Below are 25,332 nucleotides of genomic sequence, written 5' to 3' on the forward strand. Positions count from 1 at the left end.
AAATATTGAATAAAAAAAAAAACTGTAGATGGATACAAAAGGACATAAAAAAGTTATGAATTAGAATTCTCAGAACACAGCAATAGTTATCTATCCAACAGTCATATATTTATTCAGACCATGCTAGCATTCATCTTCGAAAATAAAAAAAACACTTCAGTTTTCTGTTCAGAAGCCTGCCTGATTATTTATTCTTTGTAGATATGCAGCCATTGCTTATCATGGCATTTGCATTCCTAATACATATATACTGTACTTATCTTCCAGTTTTCCATGTTGAAATAACTTCACTCTGATTCAGTCTATCCTCAGTCTGCTTTCCTCTATTTGCTGCTGTGTGAATCATTTATTCCCGTCTTCCGCAGGATGGACGATGCAGAGTCCTGTTTCATTCTGAGCAGCAGGAATGAGGTGGACCGCACTGCTGCAGTAAGGAGGAAGTAGTGGGGCATTTAATCTCCATTTTCCGCACTGTTATCACAAATCTCCCTACTGTTGCAGGATTGCAGTCATAACGAACAACTCTACTTGATACATTGCTTCTTGTGAATATGTTTAAATATTTAGGCAGAGGAAATTACACTGTGGACAATATAATTTTAAAAAATCACCCAAAGTACTAAAAAGTATCAGATTTTACTTAACCATAAATTGCAAAATGTCCATAATAACATACATTATGCGTAGCCAATCAATTCTACTTGTATTTGAATTTTGTAATTTTGCTATGAAGTCTTTATTATTGTATTCTTAAAGTACTCTTACTGAATTCTGTACAGTATTCATATCAACAAGTATGGTTTATGTTTATCGTACAACTAAAGCTTAAGAAAATAAGAAAGTTTTTAAACAAATAAAAGTTCAGATAAGCATCAGTAATTCTCTATTAAACAAACAGGAGTGAAGACACTAAATTAGCTGCTGAATATGAAGTCATTGCATGAGCTCAGTAATTGAATGTCTGCTACTCACCAATGACATGAATGCTGCTCCATGCCATTCTCTTTAATAAGAGAACCCTACAACCTTCATTTAAAAACAATAAAAATTAAACACCAAAGAAAATGCTGATGCAGACACATTAAACCAGTTGCTATTACCTAATAATATCAATCATCCTTTACATCAGTTTGGCTCTAGTATTAAACTTTCACTGGAATGCAAGAGAAGCTGTTCGATGAGCAGTGATTGACTCTGCATTCCTCTGTTGTAGGACCACCAGACCATCCTGAGAGCTTGGGCTGTAAAGGACTTTGCTCCAAACTGCCCGCTTTATGTCCAGATCCTCAAACCAGAGAACAAGTTTCACGTGAAGTTTGCTGGTGAGTCCTCATGTAATCGTCATTTTACTAGGGAAACAGCTGAATAACATTTTGTATTTCCACTCATTCAGTTACGGTTTACTATTCTGGTCATGAGCCTGAACTCCCATCTGATATGTGCAGCACTTGCCCTTTTATTGTGAGGGAGTTGGAGTTTTGGGAGACCAACCGCAACTGAACAGGGGGGTTCTTTAAGCTATTAACCAGAGGTAAAATAGCCACAAAGTCTCAAGAGACAAGGGAAAGGAAAACAATACTCCTTAGGGAGAGTATCCCAAAGAAAAGCTCTACACAACCCACGTACTGGGTAAAAGAACTAAAGCTTAAGGAGTATGAAAATAAAACTGCCGGAGCAGAAAACGGGGCAACTCAAAGAAAACAGACCTCGAACCGAGGCTGAAAAAGTAAAACCCTAAAGAAAGAATACTGAGCTTAGATTGTGGCACTGACTTGTTGCCAACAATCTAAAAAAGCTAAAGACTGTTGTGCTAATTTTATAGCCACAACAATCCAATATCGCAACTCAATCACCTTTACACCTTTACACCTTTACACCTTTACACCTTTACACCTTTACACCTTTACACCTTTACACCTTTACACCTTTACACCTTTACACCTTTACACCTTTACACCTTTACACCTTTACACCTTTACACCTTTACACCTCGCTTGACAGAATACCAGCTTTCGTGCAACATAAGTGACACTGAAGCAAAGCTTATCGGCTTGCTCAGGGTTTAAATAGAATGCCAACAGGTGCAAATTGTAAAAAGAAATTTGCACGTGTATAATTTAATCAACTCAATGGCCGTAATAACTGAAGAAAAGGCGCATGAAAAAACCAATGGCCGTAATAACTGAAGAAAAGGCGCATGAAAAAACCAATGGCCGTAATAACTGAAGAAAAGGCGCAGATAGGAAAATAAATGGTGGTATCAGCCAAAACCATGACATTTATAAGATACATGTATCTGAATAACTTAGATCAGTAATTGTGTAAAAAAAGAGCAAAAAAAAAAAGAGAGTACATTATGTTTCAGTATTCCTGCATTGTATAGTGATACTTGGGTACTACAGGTGTGATCCCGATGGGCCCATAAATTATTAAAGTTGTTCACAGAATTATGTTGCTGTGCAGCTGGATAACAGGCAGAAATTGGAGCTGTTGGAATGACAGAGTGAGAGCGTAAACCATGTGGGTTATTATAGACATTATTAAAGCTGTTTAGAGGGACAGAATACATGGCATACTGACCATCAGATTTCTCTGGTATGAGGGCTTATGGCAGTCAAATCCTGCAGGAGAAGCAAGGACAGCTGACATTTTCTACCATGGAATTTAATATTTTAAGAGAAGAGGTGGTAGAAAAAGTGTGTCGCATAGCAACCAATTTCCAAACATAAAATTTGAATATAATAATGGGTTGACATAAAAATAAGCCCTTGAAGCCCTTTGAAAATTTTTCGAAGCAGTGGGTGTCAAAATTATAATCACACTGCAACCTATCAGCCTTGGTTCAGTGTAGCTACCCAGAGGTTTTTCACATTGAATAATGAAAATGCCACAACATCCCACCTGCCTTAGACCATAGAGGAGTGAGTGGTATTTTCACTGCGGTGCAAAAATACAAGTTACATGATTCTGAACAGGTGATTTAATTAATTCCAATAGAAAGCCTCAGCAGCCAATGTTCATGAATTAGAAAGCACTCAAACAGTGCAGTGTCAGCCCCTATCTCTGTGGAAATAATTATGATGACTTTGATGACTTTGATGACATCCTCTTTTGCTTTCACTGGAAGTATTCAGTGAGGTGGAATACATACACACCATTTTGGCTCTTAACTGTGTTTTTGGGTTGTGCTTCAGATCATGTCGTCTGTGAAGAAGAGTTCAAGTATGCCATGTTGGCCCTGAACTGTGTATGTCCTGCAACATCCACACTGGTCACACTCCTTGTTCACACATCCCGTGGACAGTAAGTACCCATAATGCTCTGGGTGTTCATTGATGCAGATGTTTTCATCTTCATTTCAGTATTGCTGTAGCAAAAAAAAGAAAAACCTAAAGAAAAATATATTATAGAGATATGCTCCATGCTAAGAAGCACTCAAATAATGTTAAATGTATAGTTTTAAAGCCACTCAGATAAGTGCCCTGCCAGAGCGACAAGGCTGAAGATTTCCAGAACTCTTCTGCCAAACCTTCATTTATTAAACAACTGGGGCATCTTTCTAGAAAGGTTTTCTTGAGATAATTCATTCTGTTCAGAATTTACACACATGAAGAAATTTTTTGATCTATCCGCTATATTTTCACATGTAATTCATAAGGACCTTTTCTTCAGAAAGATGTTAGGTGGTATTGTGTGGTATGGAAGTGGTGGAAAAATTGTGCGCAGTTAGGAATGTTTGACATTTAAATAAATAATAACGGTTGAATTTACGTCTGTCTTGCAGTGTTCTCACCATTAACTCTGAGATTTTTAGAAACTGATCAATATGGATTGTCAGAATCCATACTGGGCCCTGGACTGAGTTCAAATGAGGACTTTTCTGAACGGGAACTGGGCACCGATTTTTACAATCCCTGGACCATTTGCACAAGGCAACTGCTGTGTCCTGATGAAATTGGATTGTGTGTGTGTGTGTGTGTGTGCCGTTGGGCAGACTGAAAGAACAGAAAATGGCAGAGCAGAGGCACTCTGTCAGCCTCTATTATAGGCGGAGGTGCCAGAGTTCTGTGCATAGCACTCAGATCCAGTGACACTAATAAAAGTTGGAAAAAGTCCATGAATCTGTTTCTGGAGCCTGTCTATGCTGCCGCTTTCCTCCAAGCAGACTGCTGACCCTCAACTTTAGACTGCACGGTGGTTCTCTTCCCATCCCTATGCCATAGCGCTCCCTCCTTTTGTGCTAATTTAAGTTAGGAATTTTGATGATTTTAGGTTCTATTTTTATGCTTTTAAGTTTCTGTTCTTAGGGCACGCTATGGTCTGTATGTATTTTAACTTTTTGTATTTTGGCTCTTTGTTAGCATAGTTAATGTGGCCTAGTGCTTTTGTGATGGTGCATCCATACCCTCTAGTGTGGGAACACTGTTTGCCAGGTCTGGCACTATTGGTCTTATTAATCAGGTGAATGTACTTCTGTTTCTGTGTTAGTTTAAGTCGATCTGATAAAAGCTTCTGCTAAATGAATGCAATGTAATGTTACTTAGTGTAATGTCATGTAGTAAATATAAGAACAAAATATTGTCTGAAAACATTTGAAGCTACATTTATGTCAGCATCTCAAAGGTGCTGCTTGACCTGCACCTGGTGCATTTGTAGTTGAAGAAGAAATAAGATGTGTATACAGTATGCATTTACAAAGCGCTGAAAAGAGCAAAGCTTACAAGAGACACATGCAATTCCAAAACTGAGGTGGCAGTGCAGTATAATGGGTATACTGCACTGTATAATGGGTAAGGACTTGGTCTTGTAACTTAAACGTCGCAGGTTCGATTCCAAGGTAGGACACTCCCATTGTTCCCTTGAGCAAGGCACTTAACCTGCATTGCTTCAGTATATATCCATCTGTATAAATGGATGTAATGTAAATACTATGTAAAGAAACAAGAAGTTGTGTAAGTTGCTCTGAATAAGAGCATCTGCTAAATGCTTGTAATGTAATGTAAATGTAATGTAAAATAGGTGTCAGTGATTCAAATGATACACTATGAAAATGTAGCTGTTGTCTCAGTTGTTATGTTCTGTAAAGATTGAATGAGACTGAAAATCCCAGCAGTGAAATTTGAAACGTTTGGTAGGATTTGATGGGAAGTAATTGCGACTTTTTCCTTCACATTCAATCATTATTATGAGCCAGCTCCTGAGGAGAGTGGATCCTGTTAGCAGCTAGTGATGGTGTTTACTAGGGCAAGATTGACCTGCTGCTCAGAGGAGGCTGATAAAAAAGCATAAGAAATTTAAATTAAATGAGAAAACAGAGAGGGAGATCAGGACAATTAGTCAATCTCTTGATCCACAAAAGAAGCTGACCAAAGGTCTTGATGAATCCAGCAAGCTTTGTATCTCCTGTGTATGTTGTGGTGTGTGTCTGTGGTGTTGCATGCATGTGTGACATTTTCTCCTCACCTGTTAGTGAGAAAGGCAGAATACCGATGCTTTGCTGTATTAATATGAATTTAAAGAGCTTTCAATAAGCAACAAGCAGTGAGCTTAATAAGGCAGAGCGTAAAGATAAAAGCAGCAATAACAAGACAATATCATGTGAGGATGAAGTGGTTTACAATGGTTAATGTCACGGTTAGAATGAATTCATTATTGTTGCTGTCTGAGGAACATGTCTTTGATGCAGTTGCATGATGGGAAGGATTTGTGTGTTAAGGCAGGTATTTTATTGTAGGGAAGGCCAGCAATCCCCCGAGCAATGGCAGAGAATGTATGGCCGTTGCTCAGGCAACGAAGTCTACCACATCCGCCTCAGTGACAGCAAGTTCTTTGGGGAGTATGACAGCAAAAGCTTCACCTATGCCTCCTTCCATGCTCACAAGAAGTGAGTAACCTATGTATGCCTGTGCTGAGGGTGGGTGTATGTGTATATGAATGTGTGTGTGTGTGTGTGTTTCTAAGTGTATGGAGGTGTCTGAAAAGGCTAGTCAATTAAAAGGAAGAAAATGACATTAAATGTCCATTGGGAAACACTAAGGTGAGTGTTTTCCAACTATACATTTCAGTTCAGGATAATATGAATTAATTGGTGAATTGAGGGTAGAAAAATAACTGCATTCTTCTTATTGGTGCTGCTCTCAGTAAGAGGAACAGCTGTGCTGATTGAGTCTCTTATCCCCCTCAGGTATGGCGTGTGCTTGATCGGAGTGAAGAGGGAAGACAACAAGAGCATCCTGCTGAACCCTGGCCCACGCCACATCATGGCCGTCTCTGACACCTGCTACTACATCAACATCACCAAGGAGGAGAACTCCGCCTTCATCTTCAAACAGGAAGAGAAGCACAAGAGGAAGGGGAAGTCACCGGGCGGCCTGTACGACGCCCCCTCCCGCCTCCCCGTCCACAGCATCATCGCTAGCATGGGTGAGCCGGGCATGCAGGGGAGTGGCCTCTCTCCCAGGCAGTGGGATGCATGCCAAAACCATCGTTTCACTAGCTGGAGTATTGGAGTTCTCTCACGTTCACTCAAAGTATTTCAGCTTGACAGCTGGAAGGGCACTTTAGGTCCAGCAAACTGTTTTGGATTGTTTGGATAGTTGCCAATTGACTGTTGTATCCAGGCTGTAGTTTTTTCATGCTTTTTTGACGGTTCTTTGTGCCTGTGTTACACATCTCGCATGTGCAAGCTGACTGTTGGCTTTTTTCACTTATTGCATCTGTTTGATTTTAATAACTTTGGTCAGTTCACTGCTTGTGGTAAGTTTGTGCATGTAGTTTTTGTAGCATTGTGGAACAAGGGATGTTCTAGAAAATGTTCAGGTTCTTATAATTTTCAATCTTGCAATTATATTTTTACCCACTTTTATAGCAAAAAAGCATATAATTTTAGACAAAAGGTATACTCACTTATCCTGGTCAGGGTCATAGAGGGTGCCTATCCCAGCGTACATTGGGCAAAAGGCAGGATTACACCCTGGACAGGTCACCAATCTATCGCAGGGCACACACACCATTCACTCACACACTCATACCTATGGGCAATTTAGAGTCTCCAATTAGCCTACCTGCATGTCTTTGGACAGTGTACCCGGAGGAAAACCCACGCAGACACGGGGAAAACATGCAAACTCCACACAGAAAGGCCCAGGCCGGGATTCGAACCCAGGAAGCCACATTCAATAAAAACAAAATAAACAGTAGTTTTGATAATTTTTTCACTGCAACATATTTTTGTCACCCAAGACACTTGTATTATAAAACTTAAATACTTAAGCTAGTTTCTGCCAGGTCACATGAGGTTATAAATCCTTATCTTCCTGCTTTTCTGAAGAGCAGTTAAGGGATTATTTTCTTTATACAGTTGGCAGAATATCACTAGTATAGTTCCGCTTTTTAAAAATTTGGATCCATATTTTTATTTTATAAAAAACTTGGTGGCTTTGAGACTAGCATGAGGATTCATAGGCCTTGGAATACAACTCGGTGCCATTTCCAAGTGAATATCTGCTATTTCAGCATGCATTACTGAATATCAAATGAAAGTGAATCAAAGAAGAAAAACACTGCTTCTTATGACAGATACCATCTGACTGGGCAAGAGGTTACAAGACAGCTTACTAAAATGCATGTTGTAACAGATGGTCCCAGCTTAGTTAAACACATAAATTAAACATCATAGCTGTCCTGAAATTATTTTGTGAGGCCCATGCATGGGCCTGTGGGATTCTTGGGGTTATGTAGGGCTGTAGGGTTCAGGGATTGGGTTTCCAATTGCACTACTTACCACTGCAGGAAGGAAGAGGTCCTATCTGCATATAAAGATAAGCATTGCCCCCCTGAGAATGTCTTATCTTCCATGGAGAGGATAACAGTATTTAGAAGAGAACAGAAGAATATTAAACGGTTTCATGTATTATACTCTGCTGAGTCAGCACAGACTCTGCTCTTGCGATACATATTCATGCACTGTGCTGTCTGTCACTGCTGTGAAGGTGTGTAGCCCTGAGGGGCCACTCTGATAGAGGTGTGCTAATTGGTTGCTATTCACTCGCAGAGCTCTGTGTCTGTATTCACATAAAAGCAGGAGTTAGATTCTGGCCTTGGTTAGTGGAGCTGAGGGACCTGGTCCAATCCCTGATGTTTAGTAAGAGGCTTTATTTCATAAGGGGTGCAGATTCCCAAGGAAGGCAGGAAAAGGGCCAGTCAAAAAGAGGATGATTGGACAGCACACCAATAGTTTCAAAAGAATGTTTATTCCAAATTGATTTGTCAGGCAACTTACAGCACACATTTCCATGTCAAGATTGAACAAAAAGTTACAATGAACTCAAAGAAATTACCAGATATATATGACCGATGTCATTATGCGTACATTATTAAATGGTGTTTACCACTGTCTGATTTAAAATTATTTGCGGAGCAGAGTACGTCGTAGTATTAGTGTCTGTTAATATTACAGTATTTGTGGTTGCAATCTTATTCAACATTGCACCAAATGTTTGTATTTCCTCTGCACCACCATGCTACCCTAGTGTAGTTCATTTAAAGGGTTTGATGTGATACAACGGAGCACCACTTCATACCCACTCCTGGACAGAAAAGAGGTGTTGTTCTCATTGCAGGAACGGAAAAAGAGGTGTTGTTCTCATTGCAGGAACAGAAAAAGAGGTGCTGTTCTCATTGCAGGAACAGAAAAAGAGGTGTTGTTCTCATTGCAGGAACAGTAGCCATGGACCTGCAGAGCACAAACCCGCCCGACAGCAGCAGCAGCAAGCTGGCCCTGCCCACGGAGAACGGGTCCGAGAGCCGGCGGCCCAGCATCGCCCCCGTGCTGGAGATCGCCGACTCTGCCGCCATCCTGCCGTGCGACTTCCTCGGTGACCAATCGGAGGACGAGATGACCCAGTCGGACGATGAAGGGTCATCCATTTGCGAGTGAGTCGCTGCCTTTGGGAGGAGCCTAGGTTAAAAGGGGGCGGGCTCAGACGAGCTGATGACCGTGGGAGGCGGAAACCTCGATTAATTATCCTCTCAGATGAGTCATTTAATTGCACTTCCTATTGTGAGCACTCAGTAGCTGGTTAGTGTGGGTGTACAGGAAGGCAGAAGGTGCCCTGGGTAGCTTTCATTAGCCACTTTGCTTTAACATGCTGATGGGAGGCCATGATTAGTTTTCCACCTTTGTGACACGCAGACAGAATAGAGTACTTTGAAATCCTTGTTCAAGGCATATCGCAAAAAATACGTAATTGCAAAGGATGTATCCATTTTCCTTCCAGAATAGCACAGTGCCTGCTTTAGGAACACATACAGTAAGGACATCTAATGCTGTTAAGCGCTTAACAGCAAGAACTGATCCTGGAAATGAACCTTAAAAAATGTTATAGCTTAACTCATAATTCTCACGTTGTTGGTGGATACACTCAGGTTATGTCTTTATGTTATGAATTAAATCGAAGTTGGAAAATGTCATTCTCGATTAATGACCGCCTGGCTCTGCTGGCTCAAACTATATCCAGCTGACAAATCAAAACATCTCTCATCAAGATATACAGTTATAGGACCTCTGCTTAACAGATGATTTAAGATTTGGTGTTTTCTGCGACATTCTAATATACACAACACCAAGAGAATTTATGGTTATTAAATTACAACTCATGATTTTTCACTCTATATTATTCAGTATGGAGCATTTTAATTCTGGATTTTCTAATGTGGCATTTGCACTCTGCATCGCACGCCAACATTTCAGGGTGTGTATGTTTGTTCTTTGATAGTATTTGATAAACAAAACAGCAGTCATTTGTTAAAAGGTAAAATATCTACCCTATTTGCTTCCACTGACCTATTTGCTGCACACACACTCACAGGCACATGTTTGTTGCTTCTCTTTCTATCTTGTCTTATTTGTTGCTTCATGCAAAATATTCACTATTTTTCATTCCAAAGAGAGAGAGCAGTATCATTCCAAGCAGACTAGCAATTATCCCCCGTGAAGACTCTTTTGTCTCCACACAACATAATGCAGCAGATTCAAGGGGTCTATTCATGAGTTTGATTTCCAGCAGTACAATTGCACCCTGCCAGCTTTCAGGGACTTGTGTGTGTGTGTGTGTGTGTGTGTGTGTTTGTGTGTTATACTTGTATTAAACTTGTTTTAGAGAAAGCTGACCTGGTTGGACACAAGTTTGCTGATGAGTCACACCAGCTTCCTCACCCTGTGTCCATCCAGCCTGTACATGTCAGCTCAGTCAGTACCAATATGTGGAGAAAACAGCAGGAGCTGTGTCAGGTGATGGTTTGTGCTCGCCATTGCGTGATTCTGCACCACCCCCTTGTGGAATCATTATGCCAGTGCAAATTATTCCACAAGTGCCTTTTCACTTATTTTAGAAAAGATAGATGAGGCACATACACACACACACACGCACACACACACTCACACAATATGAAATAATAATATAATAATTTCATTTTTCCCCACTCAGCTATGTGAAAGGATACCCACCCAATTCCCCCTATATTGGGAGCTCCCCCACCCTCTGCCATCTGCTGCCCCAGAAAGCCCCGTTCTGCTGCCTGCGACTAGACAAGGTGAGGAGGCTAAGGGGACTCTGCAGGGCCCTTCTCTCTAGCACTACCTCTTCCTTTACATCACACACTTATCTTCTTTCTGTTTTTGCCACCTGCTCAACTGCATTATGTTTTATTTGGAAAGAGCCAGTCGTAAATGAAACTTCAGGTGGCTCTCTCTCTGGGGTCATTTGTATGCATATGAGAATAGAATAGCTGGCGGAATCTGTTTTTGTTGTGTAAAGTCAAGTTATGCTTTCTCCGTTTTGGCTCTTTTTATGATCGGTGGGAAACGTGACAAAGTGGTTAGGGACCTAAGAAAGAATGAATAACATTCTGCAGGTGTGAAACAAACGGAACAGTGATGTTGTGCCCCTGAATAAGTAATAAACATAATGTAATGATTGTCCTCAGTCAATAATTCAATGCAAAAAAAAAGAAATGATGCTAGCCACTGTGAATAATACTGTTTAATTAATGTTTTGAAGTTGTCATTCATTTGAAAATGTTGATAACCGGAGGGTTTCAAAGCACAGTGTGTACATATTTTGAACATGTTACATGAGCGTGTTTAACTTTAAGTTCTGCTCGCTATTATTCAATGCTCAGGGCTGCAAGCACAACAGCTTTGAGGATGCCAAAGCCTACGGCTTTAAGAACAAGCTCATCATCGTGTCTGCCGAGACAGCGGGGAATGGCTTATATAATTTCATTGTTCCTCTTCGAGCCTACTACCGTTCCCGAAAGGAGCTGAACCCTATCGTGCTGCTCTTGGACTACCCGTAAGTCAGCCGTCCATGCACGCCGTTGCTCCTGCTCTCATCACAGCCTGCTATATGTGCCAACATAACAGCACGGTCTGTCAGCTTCATTTCCCTTAATGTCGGTCATCCTCCTGTCGACCCTAGGGTTAATGCGAGCAGACACTCCTCGTGGACAGCCAATGAGGGATGAAGCACTGCCGTCTTTCTCCTCCTAGTCCCTGCACCCTGGTTTTTGCCTCAGACATCACACGATCCCTTTTGGGTGTTTTATTTAATGAAAGGCAGTAAATGGCTAGCCTGCTCGCGCTGCTCATTTCCAAGTCTCTTCTTGTGGCTGTTTGTTTTTTTACAATGCTCTTGCTCACAATTTGAAAATTGGCAAAGCGCTGTTGGTAGTCTGTTAGTAGGAGAGAGCTGTGCTTTGCAGTGGGTGAGACACTGATTAGCCCAGTTCAACTGGAACATTACTGCAGGGCGAGAAATGTATCACGACCCATGCATAATTCATAAGTGTGTTGTTTTATGAGAAGGTTGGGAGCGTGGGTGTGGGTGTATTTGTTCTCCTGCTGTAAGTAGTCACAGTGGATTTTAATTAGCTCCGCAACCCCCGGCAGGGATGCTAAGGCTAGTAGCACACCCAGCACCGTGATGTCAAGCCGTAGTTATTCACGTCAGGACTGCAGCACAGCTGTATTACTCTTTATTTGTAAGGCGTAGAAGGGCGAAAAAAAACATCATCACTGTATAGCCAGAAAAGGTCTCCATGGAAACATCGTAATTCCTTGAAACGCATAACTGGAGTGTAACTTGGTGGGGGAGGGGCAGACCTTGAAAACCCTTTTTCCGAAAGGTTCACATGTCCCAGAGTCCCAAGGCAGGGGATGTGGTAAGGTGTCAGCATTAGAAGAAGGACCCAACACACACTCCCCCTCTCCACCTCCACCCCCCTCCTGACACACATGAAAAATGCTGACATCGACAACCATATTCCTCCTCCTGTGTTCTCCATGTACATTAGCAATCCCTTCATGTACAATAACCTAACAGGGGGCTCATTAATTTTAGATTGGCAACTTGGGGTTTAGGGCCTGTGAAGCGATTGGAGGAAAATACAAAGAACATGGTACGGCAGGGGAGCTATAAAAAGCTTATGAAGAAGCTAAATCACAGGAGATTTTCATTCGATAGCAGGAACCAACTGTCATCGCTCAGCTGTCTTGACTATAACTCAGAGAGAAAAGCCTGATTTGTTTCATTGATACCGTTTGTGCTAATGCACACCAATCCATTCCCAATAGCTGAAACTGCGGTGAAAAGCAACGACATCACTCTTATTGCGGAAGAAAAGACACTTTATGATCCATCTTTTTCTGGCCAGAATCTGCTTGGCAAAAGAAATGCATTAAGCATTATTTAATTAAGGCTTAAATCCAGGCTTGAGCTAAGTTGCCATCATTGCATAAACACAAATAATATTAAAAAGCATTAAGCACAGCCTAGTGACCACCATTAAAACAGAGTGTAGTAAAATGTCCTTACCTTATTATTGAGAGTTTAGCTACTTCTAAAGCTCACAGACAACATAAAGTATATAGCATATAATTTTAATGCTTCTGAGAGTATTGTAAGTTCTTGGTCGTGTGTACATTTTCCACACCCTATTGGACGGCTGTCAGAATCCAGCCCTGGGGGGACAGAGTGTTTGTTGGGCTTCCATGTGTTCCAGTGCCAGTGATTCATTGAAGCTCAAAATATCTCAAATATTTTTCATTGTACTCAACAACTGTCTGGGTCAATGGAAACATACACTAAAACTGAATTTTTTTTTTTTTAAACCCCGGAAAGTGAACTCCCCACCTTACAGCTCTGTTTGGATTAAAGAGAGGCGATAAGACAGATATGAACACTGACTCATAAGAAACACTTTCTAAAATGAAAATTGTTGTTATATAAAAGTGAAATGTGAAAATGGATTTGTCAGATGGAACAAACTGCCTAATAGAAATTGGATATCTCCATCATTCTTCACAATCTATGTGAAAGCAGTATTTGTCTGCTACTGCACAGTGTAGGCGTGTGCATAGAGTCTGACAGGAGGGCATTCTGTAGTCCACTTAGCGACACACACACACAAACACACACACACACCACTAGTGATAAATGCATTTCTATTAAATCATATAATAACAAATATACTTAGATATGTGGATTCAACGGGAATAAAAAGTCATACCAAATCAATATGCGGTCAGAGAAATGGGGTTAAAAATTCATTCCAAAATAGGCATGCAGTCAGAGACATGGGGTTAAAAAGCCATTCCAAATCTGTATGCAGAGATGTGGGTTAAAATTCTGGAGTTAAATGGAAATTGTCCACTTGCTGATTTGTTTCTCTCTCTTCCAGGCCAGACAACCACTTTTTAGAAGCTATATGTTGTTTCCCAATGGTTTACTTCATGGCTGGGACCATTGACAAGTAGGTTACGCAAGGAACTGATTTTATATCATCATTTCAAAATAAATACTTGATATCACAGACTGTATTATCTTATGGGTTTAACCATTAACCATTTTTAAATGGATTATCCAATACACTGTCATACAACATGTCTTTAGTGGTTGTCATGTAGACACCAGCTACTGTAACTCAGGGTGTTTGAGGTGTAGTGTTAAGAGTTTAATGTATATTGGTTGACGTGTGACACAAATGTACTGCCCCTGCCACTAAAATGAACAATGAATGCAGTTTCACAGCAGCTGATTGGTTGATGTGTTGTATTGCAGTCTGGATAACTTGTTGCAGTGTGGGATAATTTATGCTGACAATCTGGTGGTGGTGGACAAGGAGAGCACCATGAGTGCAGAAGAGGACTACATGGCCGATGCCAAAACTATTGTTAATGTTCAGACGATGTTCAGGTGAGGGCAACCTGTGCAGGTATATTAGTTTTTTTCCTTGCATTTTTATCACATTTCTCGCTATGATCAGTCTACTCTAGAAAACAAATGTCACATATCTGGGCCAGGTGTAGGCAAGTTTTCATTGTGTGTGACAAATAAAGGAGCTATAGTAGTTATAAGTGCATGCTGTTCCTGTTCACAGATAAGTTTTATTCTGTAGCAGCTGAATAATGACCCTTGAGACTCCTGTGCTTTTTATGTAGTGATGAGAACCATGGAAAGACTTTGGATTGAAAGGCATTAGGACCTTTCTCTCTCTCCCTCTTTCCTTGCTCATTCTGTCTTTCTTTCAATTTCCCTTCACTTTCAAAGGGCGGTCATTACTGTGCATTAATGTGCACATAAATAGTGTTGCCACGGCAACTTTTGTCCCTGTCTGCCCCTCTTTCTTACGCGTCCTGATGGAAAGGTACTAAAGTTTTGTGTGAATACTGGTGAAGGAAGCAAGAATACATTATTATCCCTGTGTTCTGCTTATGAGAGGATGAGATGTGAGTGTAAATGTATTTAAGCCCAGAAATTTAACAGTAGTTATGGGAGGAAATAAGATAATAATCATAATAATAATAATAATAATAATGCTATTTTTGTATGATTGCAGTCAAATATCTCTTTCTCTCTCTCATTCTAGGTTATTCCCCAGTCTAAGCATCATCACTGAACTCACCCATCCCTCTAACATGAGGTTCATGCAGTTCAGAGCAAAGGACTGCTACTCGCTGGCTCTGTCCAAGCTGGAAAAGGTGAGGAGAGGCAGCCTTCTTTACTGTGTGCCTGAGAATCATGGGAAGGGATCGCGTGGAGGTAGTGGCAGTAGAGCTGCATGGGTAATACCATACCCGATCTCATCCAGATATCCCTGATTAACCCTGGAAATGACTCGTGCTGCTATTGCTCTCTGCAGAAAGAGCGTGACAAGGGCTCCAACCTGGCCTTCATGTTCCGCCTCCCGTTTGCTGCAGGCAGGGTGTTCAGCATCAGTATGCTCGACACACTGCTCTACCAGGTGAGTCCTTGGGTTCGCTGTTTCATCACGCATTGTCTGCACAGCATCTTACCACCACTTACCACCCATGCTAATGATACTGATTATACAATTATACTTATAATAAGAGCCTGATTGCATTCGTGGGCATTTTGTAAAGTTTATTTTTACATTTTATCTCCAGATTTGAAATGCCTAATAACGGTTTTAAGCCCATCCTGTTGCTACACGTCCTCAAACAAGGCAGGAGAGCACAGACTAGAACGGATATCCTGAAAACTGAGCACCTTGTAGCTGTTTCTCTCTGTTGTGACAGTTAAACCCTACCTCCAGGAGAGACCCTGTGCAACGGGCCATTACCTTGCAGCACACCCTGGCCACTGGCAGCTCTGACAGTACCAGTTTTCAATTCTGGACTGTGAGGCGCATATATGTAATAGGGACTAATGATAAAGCTGAGTGGAAGTTGAGTGGAGGAACAAAAGGTCTGTTTTCTTGTGTAAATCTTGTGTAGAAAAACACAATTGCTCACTCCTTGAGAACTATTTAACACCAGCTTAGATTTATGCACAGCACCTAATGAGAGTTTACTTTCAAGAGACCGAGATGGTGATCGTATCCATCAGTAGTACAGCCCATCCAGTTGATATATAGGTTGACTCTAATTTGCAGGTTAAAGTGGCTGGTATTGCAAAGGGCACTAAAACTCTTGTGTTCACTCAGCTGAAGTGACTTGCTGACATACAGCAATATTTTCACTTGCTGCTCCTGTAGTCTCATTCAAAATGCTTTAAAAAAACTCAGACGTATCCCTCTTTTTCATATTATTTTAGTGCGCTGGCTCTGTTGTGTTTCCATATGTCAGCAGCCAAAACCATATTCTGTGCTCCCAGAATGATATGCCTAGATGTGCATTAAAATACTTTCTTGCTTTGTTAATAACATACAATTATGTGTGAAAGCCTTGCCTACTGTGGGAAATGTGATTGTCTGATTGCAATGTGGTAATTTGTTGCTCAATTAAAGCTTCGCTCATCATCGCTCAGAAGCTTTAATTTGATTATGCAGACACGCTCGCCTTCTTCTGCTTTCAGCAAAGCCAATATCGCCCTCTAGGGTTCAGTCTCAAACACTGTACGAAAATAAATCACATTCACGCTTCTGGTGTTAGTGGACTGTAAAAACTGAAAATGGCGCATTAACACCCTAAACGCCCAAAGTGTGATTTTATGTATTTTTTTCTGTTCAGTCATTCGTGAAGGACTACATGATTCCCATCGCAAGACTTTTATTAGGCCTGGACACCACGCCTGGCTCTGGCTACCTGTGTGCGGTGAGTGTGGCATTGGTTCGTGTGGGTGCGGCTCGGTTTTGTGTTTGGTACGCGCATGGTAATGTGATCCACTGTGTGTTCTGGCAAAGATGAAGGTGAGCGAGGAGGACCTGTGGATCCGGACCTATGGAAGGCTGTTCCAGAAGCTCTGCTCCTCCAGCGCAGAAATCCCCATTGGAATCTACCGCACAGAGTCGCACATGTTCTCCTCCTCAGAGGTGAGGTCAGCACCACAGACACGCATTAACAAAGAGAGGCGCAGTGCTGCATTAACATGAGGCAGCATGGGATGTACACCAAGAAGTGCATTATTTGTCTGAGCAATTCAGTTTTGACATTGATGGGTAATACTTTATGTAGTATATCCCTGTGGATTATTGATATTTGCAGTAGGCATCAGTAACCATTTTGCTATATTCTTTTTTTATTTTGGCCATTTAGCAGACATTCTTATCCAGAGCAGCTCACAGAGATTATATTCTATGTATAATCTATTCATTCATGTTTACTCTGTTAACTGAAGTAATTCAGGCTAAGTACCCTACTCAAGGTCACAGTAGTGGGGCACTGCAGCCCAGTTCGCTAACCATTATGCCACACTTCTCAGAGTAAACATGCAATTCATAACATTGGTCAGATACTGTTTTTTTAAGCCTGTGCATACATGCACACTCATAGAATGGTCAATTCCATTGTTATCTCATTTTGCATCCATTTTCATAACCATCCTTCATCTGTTTGTCTGTTTGTCCTCTCCAGTGTAAGGATATTTGCAGACAGGTAAGAAGACATTGGTGTTTCAGATCAGTTGACAATATTTTATTGTTGCTATTTTGCAATTATAATTTTCATTCATGTATTGTTTCAGTTGGCAATCTTTAATTTATGAAAATTGCCATTTCATTTTGAATGTTCATTGTGTTCTAAAGTTATTGCTCTACATGAAATATGGTTTCTTGCTATAGGAACTGTAGAACTGTACTCTTATAACCGATTTAGTATGTTGCCATGGGAACTGTAGACCCTGCACTGCGGGAACTGTTGTTGCCTGTTGTCATAGGAACCGTGGCATCAGCGCAATAGGCTGTGTGTGTAGCCTGCTGTTATGGATACGGACTTCTCTCACAGTCGCAGGTCTCCATAAACGTGGAGGACTGTGAGGACACCAGGGAACGGCCGGAGTCATGGAAGGAAAAGACCTCCCAGCGGAACTCCATGGGCAGTGACCAATCGGAGCACCCCCTGCTGAGGAGGAAGAGCATGCAGTGGGCACGCCGCCTAAGCAGGAAGAACACCAAACCTCCGAGCCGGACTGAGCGCATCAACCAGCAGCGCCTTAACCTGTCCCGCCGGTCCGAGAGGCAGGAGCTGTCGGAGCTCGTCAAGAACCGGATGAAGCACCTGGGGCTACCCACCACCGGATATGGTGAGCCGAGCCGTGCTCACCTGTGCTGGATAATGCCAAGGAGGGTAACTGTAGCACTGTGTGAATCAAGACAAAATGTTCTCGCCCATCCTATAAAATATATGTAATAACACACATACAGTAATTGGTAATCTGGTAATATGGGAAATGAAAATTCAGGATATAAGCGAAGAGATGTTTGTTTTAATAAGCAAAGCTTGCTCCTTCACTTAGCCAGGGAATGCCAAATGCTGTTTATGTAGTAATGTGAAATGTGGACCCCAACGCTGCACAATCACATTATATGTGGTCACTGTGTGCCAGTGGATGAACAGCCTTGCTGTGCACACAGTGGAAAATTGAATAAAGACATCATCATTCTTCCTCCTCTCGCCCTTTCATGATGCCATCACTCCACATTCTGTCATGTGCACCTGTATCAGCCCCCTGTAGGCATATGCACATATGTCCCTCGGTTACACATATGTGCTCCACTGTCATTTGTCACATCAAGCAAAAGTGAATCACAGCAATTTGCTTAGCTTTGTTTCATAACATTTCACCCACTGCTTCCCCTTCTGGTAGTGTGTAGGACTGCAGGGATTGGGGGTGGGGGGCAGTATAGGTTTGCTGGCTGCATCCGGCAACTGATTTTTATTCCCCTGCGGCTTTGCCAGAGCGCACCTCTACCTCCCATCTCATTTGACCATCCTCATACGCCCCATCTTGCCCCCTTCCCCACCATCCCTTCATCTTTTTCTTAAACTTCTCTTGCTGCTGCTTGCCTGACATGCTTTTTTTTTCTCCCTTTTTTCTCTTTTCCCCTGTTTGTCTGTCTTTCCCCTCTGCTCTGCAGAGGATGTTGCTAATTTAACTGCAAGCGATGTGATGAATCGGGTAAACCTAGGATATTTGCAAGGTAATTCCCCACGTGATCCACAGTGAGAACTTCCAGTAAGAATAAACGGCCAAAGAAACACAATAATTGTACCAAAGAAACACAATAATAGTACCCCTAACTGGGCATTATCAACAGCCACGTTAATGAAGGAGATATGGCAGAGAAGACATGGCTCTACACTCCAGGGAAACTGTAGTCCGGATACTGAAGGAATGGGAGGGGCATGCATATGCATATAGGGAGAAGACTACAGGAGGAAGTGGTCAAAAGGAGAATGGGTCTATGATGTATCACGTGGTACAGACCATCCCACGGGGAGAGAGGGGTTACAAAGGAGAGGGCATAGTCATTCAATGCCATGGAGATATTGGGCAAGGAAGGGCATTACCACAACGGGGTCTTTTGAGGGATGTTTGCTGTACTACAGCCAGCCTACCACTCTTACACATCTATATATTGAACGAGAAGTCAATTTTTTAGCCTTTTTCGCATGGACTTCAGCGAGAGCCGTATATAAAGAAAATTACTTTTATTTCCACTTCATAGTCATTTGGAAGTTGATGTTCAACAAGTTCAATACGTCTCTAACAGGGCCCCTAAGGCCCACGAACAAATCCTGAAACTGATTGTCTTTATTTCCTTTGAAACCTCTCTGTATGTTTTAAACCTTCAAAGCTGGTACACATTGAGGCAAAGCACTAAGGTATACCAACCTACAACCCACAACCTGGGCTGCATAATGCGCACTTAGCCTACAGTAAATTGCTGGATTGGTCTCTGTAGATCTTTAGCGTCGCCTTTACATGATTCGAAGAAAATCTAAATCTACTTCTTGTAGGCTGGTTAACAGGACACAGAATGATGTCTTTACTGTCTGCTAATGGAGCTTTTCAGATGGAATGAACATTCAGCAGGGAGGTTATATTTGTGAATGAGGCAATATCATCATGTTAGAAAAAATAAATGCATGAAACTATCAAGAAAAATGAAACACATGCTCAACCTGTTGTCTGCGCTGGAACCATCAATACGTGCCCAGTGACTAATAATGACTCTCTAAGGTACAGCGTACAGTGCAGGATGAGATAATGCTCTGAAGCAGACTTCAAGTTGTTCTGTCTATTCCTGCTTTCCTTCTGCATCTTCTCTCTGAGCATTAGCCGGTGGTGTTGTTTGGCGTTGCGTGTGCACTGAGAGATGACAGAGTGGAGCAGAAAGCATGCAGCCTGTGGTGTGTTTTGGCTTGGACGCGTGGAGGGGGAAATGTGAGCGTTGGGCTTGAACACTGCAGCAAGAGGGAGACAGACTCCAGTGCAATGTGAAAGAAAGCCTGCACACGCCTGCAGTGCATCCGCATGTGCTTGGCCACTCCCAGAACAGTAAACGACTGACCTTCTCGTCTAGCTCTGCTCCTGTGTGCAGAAGATTTACCATGCTAACGGTTTACCCCTGCAGATGCTGGCAAACACGGAGCCGCTCAGAAATATCCAAAATGCAGCCTTAGCACTCCCTTCACAAGTAATTATGTACCAGGCTCTCTGCCGAGCTTTTCCGATGTATTGTGCTCCACTCTGATTGGCTGAGTATGATGCTGGGGAAGGGGTCTGATGTAGACACCAGAGCATGCAACCCCCACCTCCCCCTTCTGTGCGTGTTGGTACGGCTGGTGTAGGCTCTGTCTGTTGGCATGGCAACCTGGAAAGTGGCCCCCGAAGATGAGCAGGAATGGGATCAATCTGGACAAAGCCTGCATGTTTCCGCATGGAAGCACTTACTGCTGCATGGGCCTCTCAACAGCCTTGCTCTGTCAGTAACGGTCAGACCTTCTCTCTCTTTTACCCTTCCCCACCCCTCCCTGGCTTAATAAGTGGCGCACACAGGTGGGTTCGGAGAAGCTGGTGCCCTCCCCCCCTGAGTCCCAGTTCAGTATGAGGTATAGAGTCCAATCACACACACTCACCCGGGTAACCACGGTACCCTCTACAGCCCTTAACCTCCTGCAAGACACGAAGGGGAGGCACAGGTAGCCATTCTGGTCCACAGCAACATGATGTCTTGGTGTCTGTTACTGACTGAAATGACACTCCACCTGAGAGTGAGGAGAAGCAGTGCTTGAAAGTTATTTTATGCTGGAACAAAATAACACAAGCTGGATTTTTTTAGAGCATGATAAATGACCCTACTGTTGAATTCAGGCATGAACTTTTTATATGGAAAAAAGGAATTTGAGTGTATCTTTAAACAATTAAAGATATTCGTTTCCCTGGTTGTTTTATTAGTGTTAACCCATAGATTAAAAATAATCTCATTATAAGCCTCATATTCTTGATACTCATAAGCCTTTTATCTGTAATCAGCCAAAGTTGTCAGACTCACAATGTTGCATCACAGCATGTGCTGTAAATTCCCTTTATCCATTTCAGATGAAATGAATGACCACCAGAACACATTGTCCTACGTCCTGATCAACCCCACGCCGGACACCAGACTGGAGCTCAATGACATCGTGTAGGTACCTCCAAACCTGACCAGGCTGTGGGGCTCTCTAGAGCAGCCATGCCCGGGGCCACCCTGTGCTGACTGTCGCTGTCCCTGACCCTTCTGCTGCAGGTACCTGATCCGCTCCGACCCTCTGGCGCACGTGCCCGACGACCCCCCGGCCAGGCCGAGCGGCGGGAGGATGAGGCAGGAGCTCGGCATGGAGACCAGAGACGAGACCCAGCTCTGAGCCCCTCCGCCAGAGCGCGACGGCAGAGGCGGCCCAGTTCACAAAGAGTGCCTAGATTGACTGAGAGATAATCGGAATGGAGACAGCCCACCTGGTGCGGAGTGCAGGCGACGCACGGCGATCCCCCGGCAACACGTGCAGCTCCTCCTGCGTCCGAGGCACAGCTGTGCCCAAGAGAGGGGCGGAGTCACTGCATGGGGTGGGGCCAGAGGGAGGACCCTGGCGGAATGTAATGGAGCTGAGAGGATCGTGTTGTACACAGGAACGCCCTCACTGTTCCTCCGTACAACGAGTGACCTCAGATCCTTGGAACACCCCCCCCCTCCCCCCCACCCACCCACTTCCTCCCAGTTCTGTAGAAATCAAATACCGAATGGTTCCTGGGTGGAATTCACACCACCAGGCACTACGACAAAAGAAATCCATCACGCATTGTCCGTGTGGCTGTTGACTCCTCTCTCTTTAACCACCTGTGCTACTTGAGTGCAATGGCTGCTCCATCACAAACCCCTGGAACAGATAATCTGCTGCATAGCATGTGGTGCAGAATGCCTTCAGACCTCACATGTTCATACCCTGCTGAGTTCAGCATGGCACCGCGGTGGCTACTTTTAGCAGTAGCTGGTGAGGAGTCCGATGGACATGCTTGATTTCTAAGTAGATGATGCACCACCAAGCACTGATCTACTGGACTTGGCCTTACTCAGGGCTCCCCCAGGAAGAGGTGATGATGGGTAAGGCCCATAGATGTGGTCAGGTTGTAATCCCTTTATATAGTTTGAGGAATTTTGTTTTATTTAACTTTATATTTTTTATTTCATACCAAGTAAATTAATAAATTACTAATTTTATTTATTTATTTTTTTGTCACTTTTGATGTTGTTTTGACATACTGATATCTTGCACAGAAGCCAATATACAGTATTTACATGACTCATCACCAGCGACACCCTATCAAATCATAACCAATCCAGCAACCAGGTCAGACATTGGTACAGTAAAGTCACTCTGGTAAATTTTCATCATGCATTCATATCATCAATTCATATCATATTTTATAGACGGTGATGTCTATGAAAGGGAACCCTAAAGAGACGAGCAGGGAGTTGTTTACTGGTATAAGCAAGTCTTGAGTACTTGCTAAACTGCTGCTCTTTTATTATTTATTAACTTGTTGCTCATGAAGTAGATCTGCCTGATTTTCCATTGATGAGTACTTTAATGTAATGGTTTTGCTCTTTTCCTTTTGGATTTCACAGTGTGTCCTTCTATTGCCACGCTGCTTTCCTCACATAGTTGCATGTGTCTGAAAAAGAGAGAACAAAAAGGTTAATATGATGTCACAAATAAGATCATTAATTTAATGATTTGTAATGTAATACATTTTTTTTTAGAAATCTTTGTTAATGTCAGCAAAAGGCTTTAGTACAATACTGTATAATTTAGGGTATGTTATCTTAGATTGAAAAAGAAAAAAACACATGTCACTTTGCATTATCACTTTTCTATATTGTAATTGAAAGCTGATAATTTGTCATAACTTTTGTGAAGCTGTGTTCCTTGTTGGGAGTATTACTGGTGCTTGCAGGATGAAGTCATGTCTTCTGGAAAAGTATCAGTTACACTACAACAGATTAAGGTTTGCATTGTTTTGACATTAGAGATTGTAGTTTAACATATACTTTTGACTGAAAATCAGAATAGCATATTGTTAGCACCTTTCGGTTCAGCATTATATTATTGCAAATTAAATTGGTCACTGCATTCCCAGCAGAATGGGAAGTGTCAGGGAAACGTCATTTGGTGTCACCTGCTTTAAACTGCAGTCTGAATATTCCTTTGTGCCATGTGGTTTTGAGGGGGGCCAGTCTACCAACCATACTATGGGGGTAAGAGCTGGGAGCAAGAGAAAGCAACATGGTCCCAAAGAGTGTAATGTTTGGGTATGAGATTTACCTGACCTGGCCCCAAAGAGTGTAAATCTTGGGTATGAAATTTACCTGACATGGCCCCAAAGAGTGTAAATCTTGGGTATGAAATTTAAAGACAAGATGTGACAGAAAATGACAGAAAATGCCATCAGGTGCTTGAAAGATATTTGCAGTGCTGATACACTGTATTTCTTTTGACTGGACTGGGTGAGAATATTATATTTGTTATTTACGCATTTATTTTTGTGTTCATTGAACCAACCCATTTATTGGAAATAGGAGAGATTTGTAGAGCTGGTTATACAAATGTAAAATCGGCATTATCTTATTCTTATTATTTATTGCAATTGTTACACAAGATTTTTAGCGAACTTTTTATTTATGTTGCTGACAACCTTCACGCTCACTGAAATCAACTGGTTTGAAGAAAACCATCTTGACTACATGCATTCAACTTTACTACATAATACATATACTGTTTAATATGAAATGTGATTTCCTGTGTACATTTGTATGTTTAATTTATATTAATACTGACATAATTTATTAGTATCTGTTTTAAATTATCAAAGCTAGTCACTTTAAAATATACTGATGTGAATATATTTGTATGCAATCAATGAATTTCTCAAGTGGAATTAGAACTCAGATAAGGTGTCCTCTGTTAAATGTTATGCTTCTTTCTCAGTTTCAATGTTAATTTTACGTTGCTAAATATAATAGAGGAACAAGAACTTTGCACTAAAAGGATGGCAGTGTAGATGAAGGTCAGTTTAAAACCCTTTAACCCCATTCTCTACAAGATGAAGAACTCAAAAGTGCTATGGGATCATTGTAAATAGTCATTTTAAAAACTAGTCGTTAGCTGCTTTTTTTCATCATAAGACAAATATATTTTGATAAGTAGTACTGTTTTGATCATGCCATGTTTTCAGCTGCTGAATGAATGCGTCAATTTTTTTTTTTGTGGGGGGGAGTTAACAAGAGAAGTAATTTTTCAGATCCACTTTTGAGATGGGAGACTGGACTTTTGGTCAGGGATATCATCTATAACATTTCAAATAATACACAAACTTGCATGAACTGGACAGAAATCCATCAATGAACACTAATATAGTCTTTTATAATGTAGTGATTCCAAATAAATGTGAACCTATTTAAAAAAATATTATGTAGCCAACAAATTGTTTTTAGTTTTGTAAATCATCATCATTGTAAATCAACTTCATCAAAAAAAACTGTTTGATGTATGATTGCAAAAAATATTTTTATCTCGTGACAAAATACTCTCAACGAATTACACCATGCATGTTCTTTTCAATCCTATAAAAGGTCCTTTTTGAAGTCCTTGGCACCGTTTTATGAATGTACGGAATAATCTACTGATAAATCCATTTTGTACTATTTCCTATATGAAGTCTGTGTGCTTCACTACTGTACGTAAAAGAAACATAATAAATGCGAGGCATGCAGCCATGGCAAAGCAAGGCGTGTCATTGGATCGAGGTTGGCGTATAATCATGGGAATGACAGTATGACTTCAATATGATTCACAAGTAATTAATTAGTACGATTATGATTTGCATAATTGTGTGACCCAGTTTAATAATCCCTTTGTATTCCTGTCAATGGAGAAACACCAGATGCCACCAGGGTCATTTATTTTGTCAGGACTGACAGACTAAAGGAGCCTTTATAAGGGGCAAATTAGGACCCCTACTATGTGAAGTAGACTGCTGTTTGCAGGTCGAT

The 25,332-nt window shown here is 41.7% G+C and overlaps 1 protein-coding gene across 17 annotated transcripts in view; it reads left to right on the top strand.

The window, feature by feature from the left end:
• The window catches only part of kcnt1a (potassium sodium-activated channel subfamily T member 1a), a 77,435-nt gene extending 52,368 nt beyond the window's left edge, over positions 1-25,067 (top strand). For 7 of the 17 annotated variants that reach the window (XM_064309637.1, XM_064309643.1, XM_064309646.1 and 4 more), the window contains 19 exons: positions 366-429; positions 1,214-1,322; positions 3,195-3,303; positions 5,717-5,884; positions 6,185-6,423; positions 8,718-8,934; positions 10,488-10,593; positions 11,182-11,354; positions 13,741-13,812; positions 14,121-14,255; positions 14,929-15,040; positions 15,202-15,303; positions 16,532-16,615; positions 16,705-16,833; positions 17,375-17,395; positions 17,744-18,041; positions 18,877-18,951; positions 21,345-21,429; positions 21,532-25,067. In XM_064309637.1, the coding sequence (XP_064165707.1) occupies positions 366-429; positions 1,214-1,322; positions 3,195-3,303; positions 5,717-5,884; positions 6,185-6,423; positions 8,718-8,934; positions 10,488-10,593; positions 11,182-11,354; positions 13,741-13,812; positions 14,121-14,255; positions 14,929-15,040; positions 15,202-15,303; positions 16,532-16,615; positions 16,705-16,833; positions 17,375-17,395; positions 17,744-18,041; positions 18,877-18,951; positions 21,345-21,429; positions 21,532-21,649 (2,416 nt within the window). In that variant the 3' untranslated portion in view covers positions 21,650-25,067. The remainder of the gene's footprint in view (positions 1-365; positions 430-1,213; positions 1,323-3,194; positions 3,304-5,716; positions 5,885-6,184; positions 6,424-8,717; positions 8,935-10,487; positions 10,594-11,181; positions 11,355-13,740; positions 13,813-14,120; positions 14,256-14,928; positions 15,041-15,201; positions 15,304-16,531; positions 16,616-16,704; positions 16,834-17,374; positions 17,396-17,743; positions 18,042-18,876; positions 18,952-21,344; positions 21,430-21,531) is intronic. The other 10 variants (XM_064309644.1, XM_064309655.1, XM_064309638.1 and 7 more) reach the window with 9 other exon arrangements.
• The last annotated feature ends 265 nt before the right edge of the window (positions 25,068-25,332 follow it).

This window comes from Anguilla rostrata, chromosome 14 (genome assembly GCF_018555375.3).
Source record: "Anguilla rostrata isolate EN2019 chromosome 14, ASM1855537v3, whole genome shotgun sequence".
In the NCBI taxonomy this organism is placed as follows: Eukaryota; Metazoa; Chordata; class Actinopteri; order Anguilliformes; family Anguillidae; genus Anguilla; species Anguilla rostrata.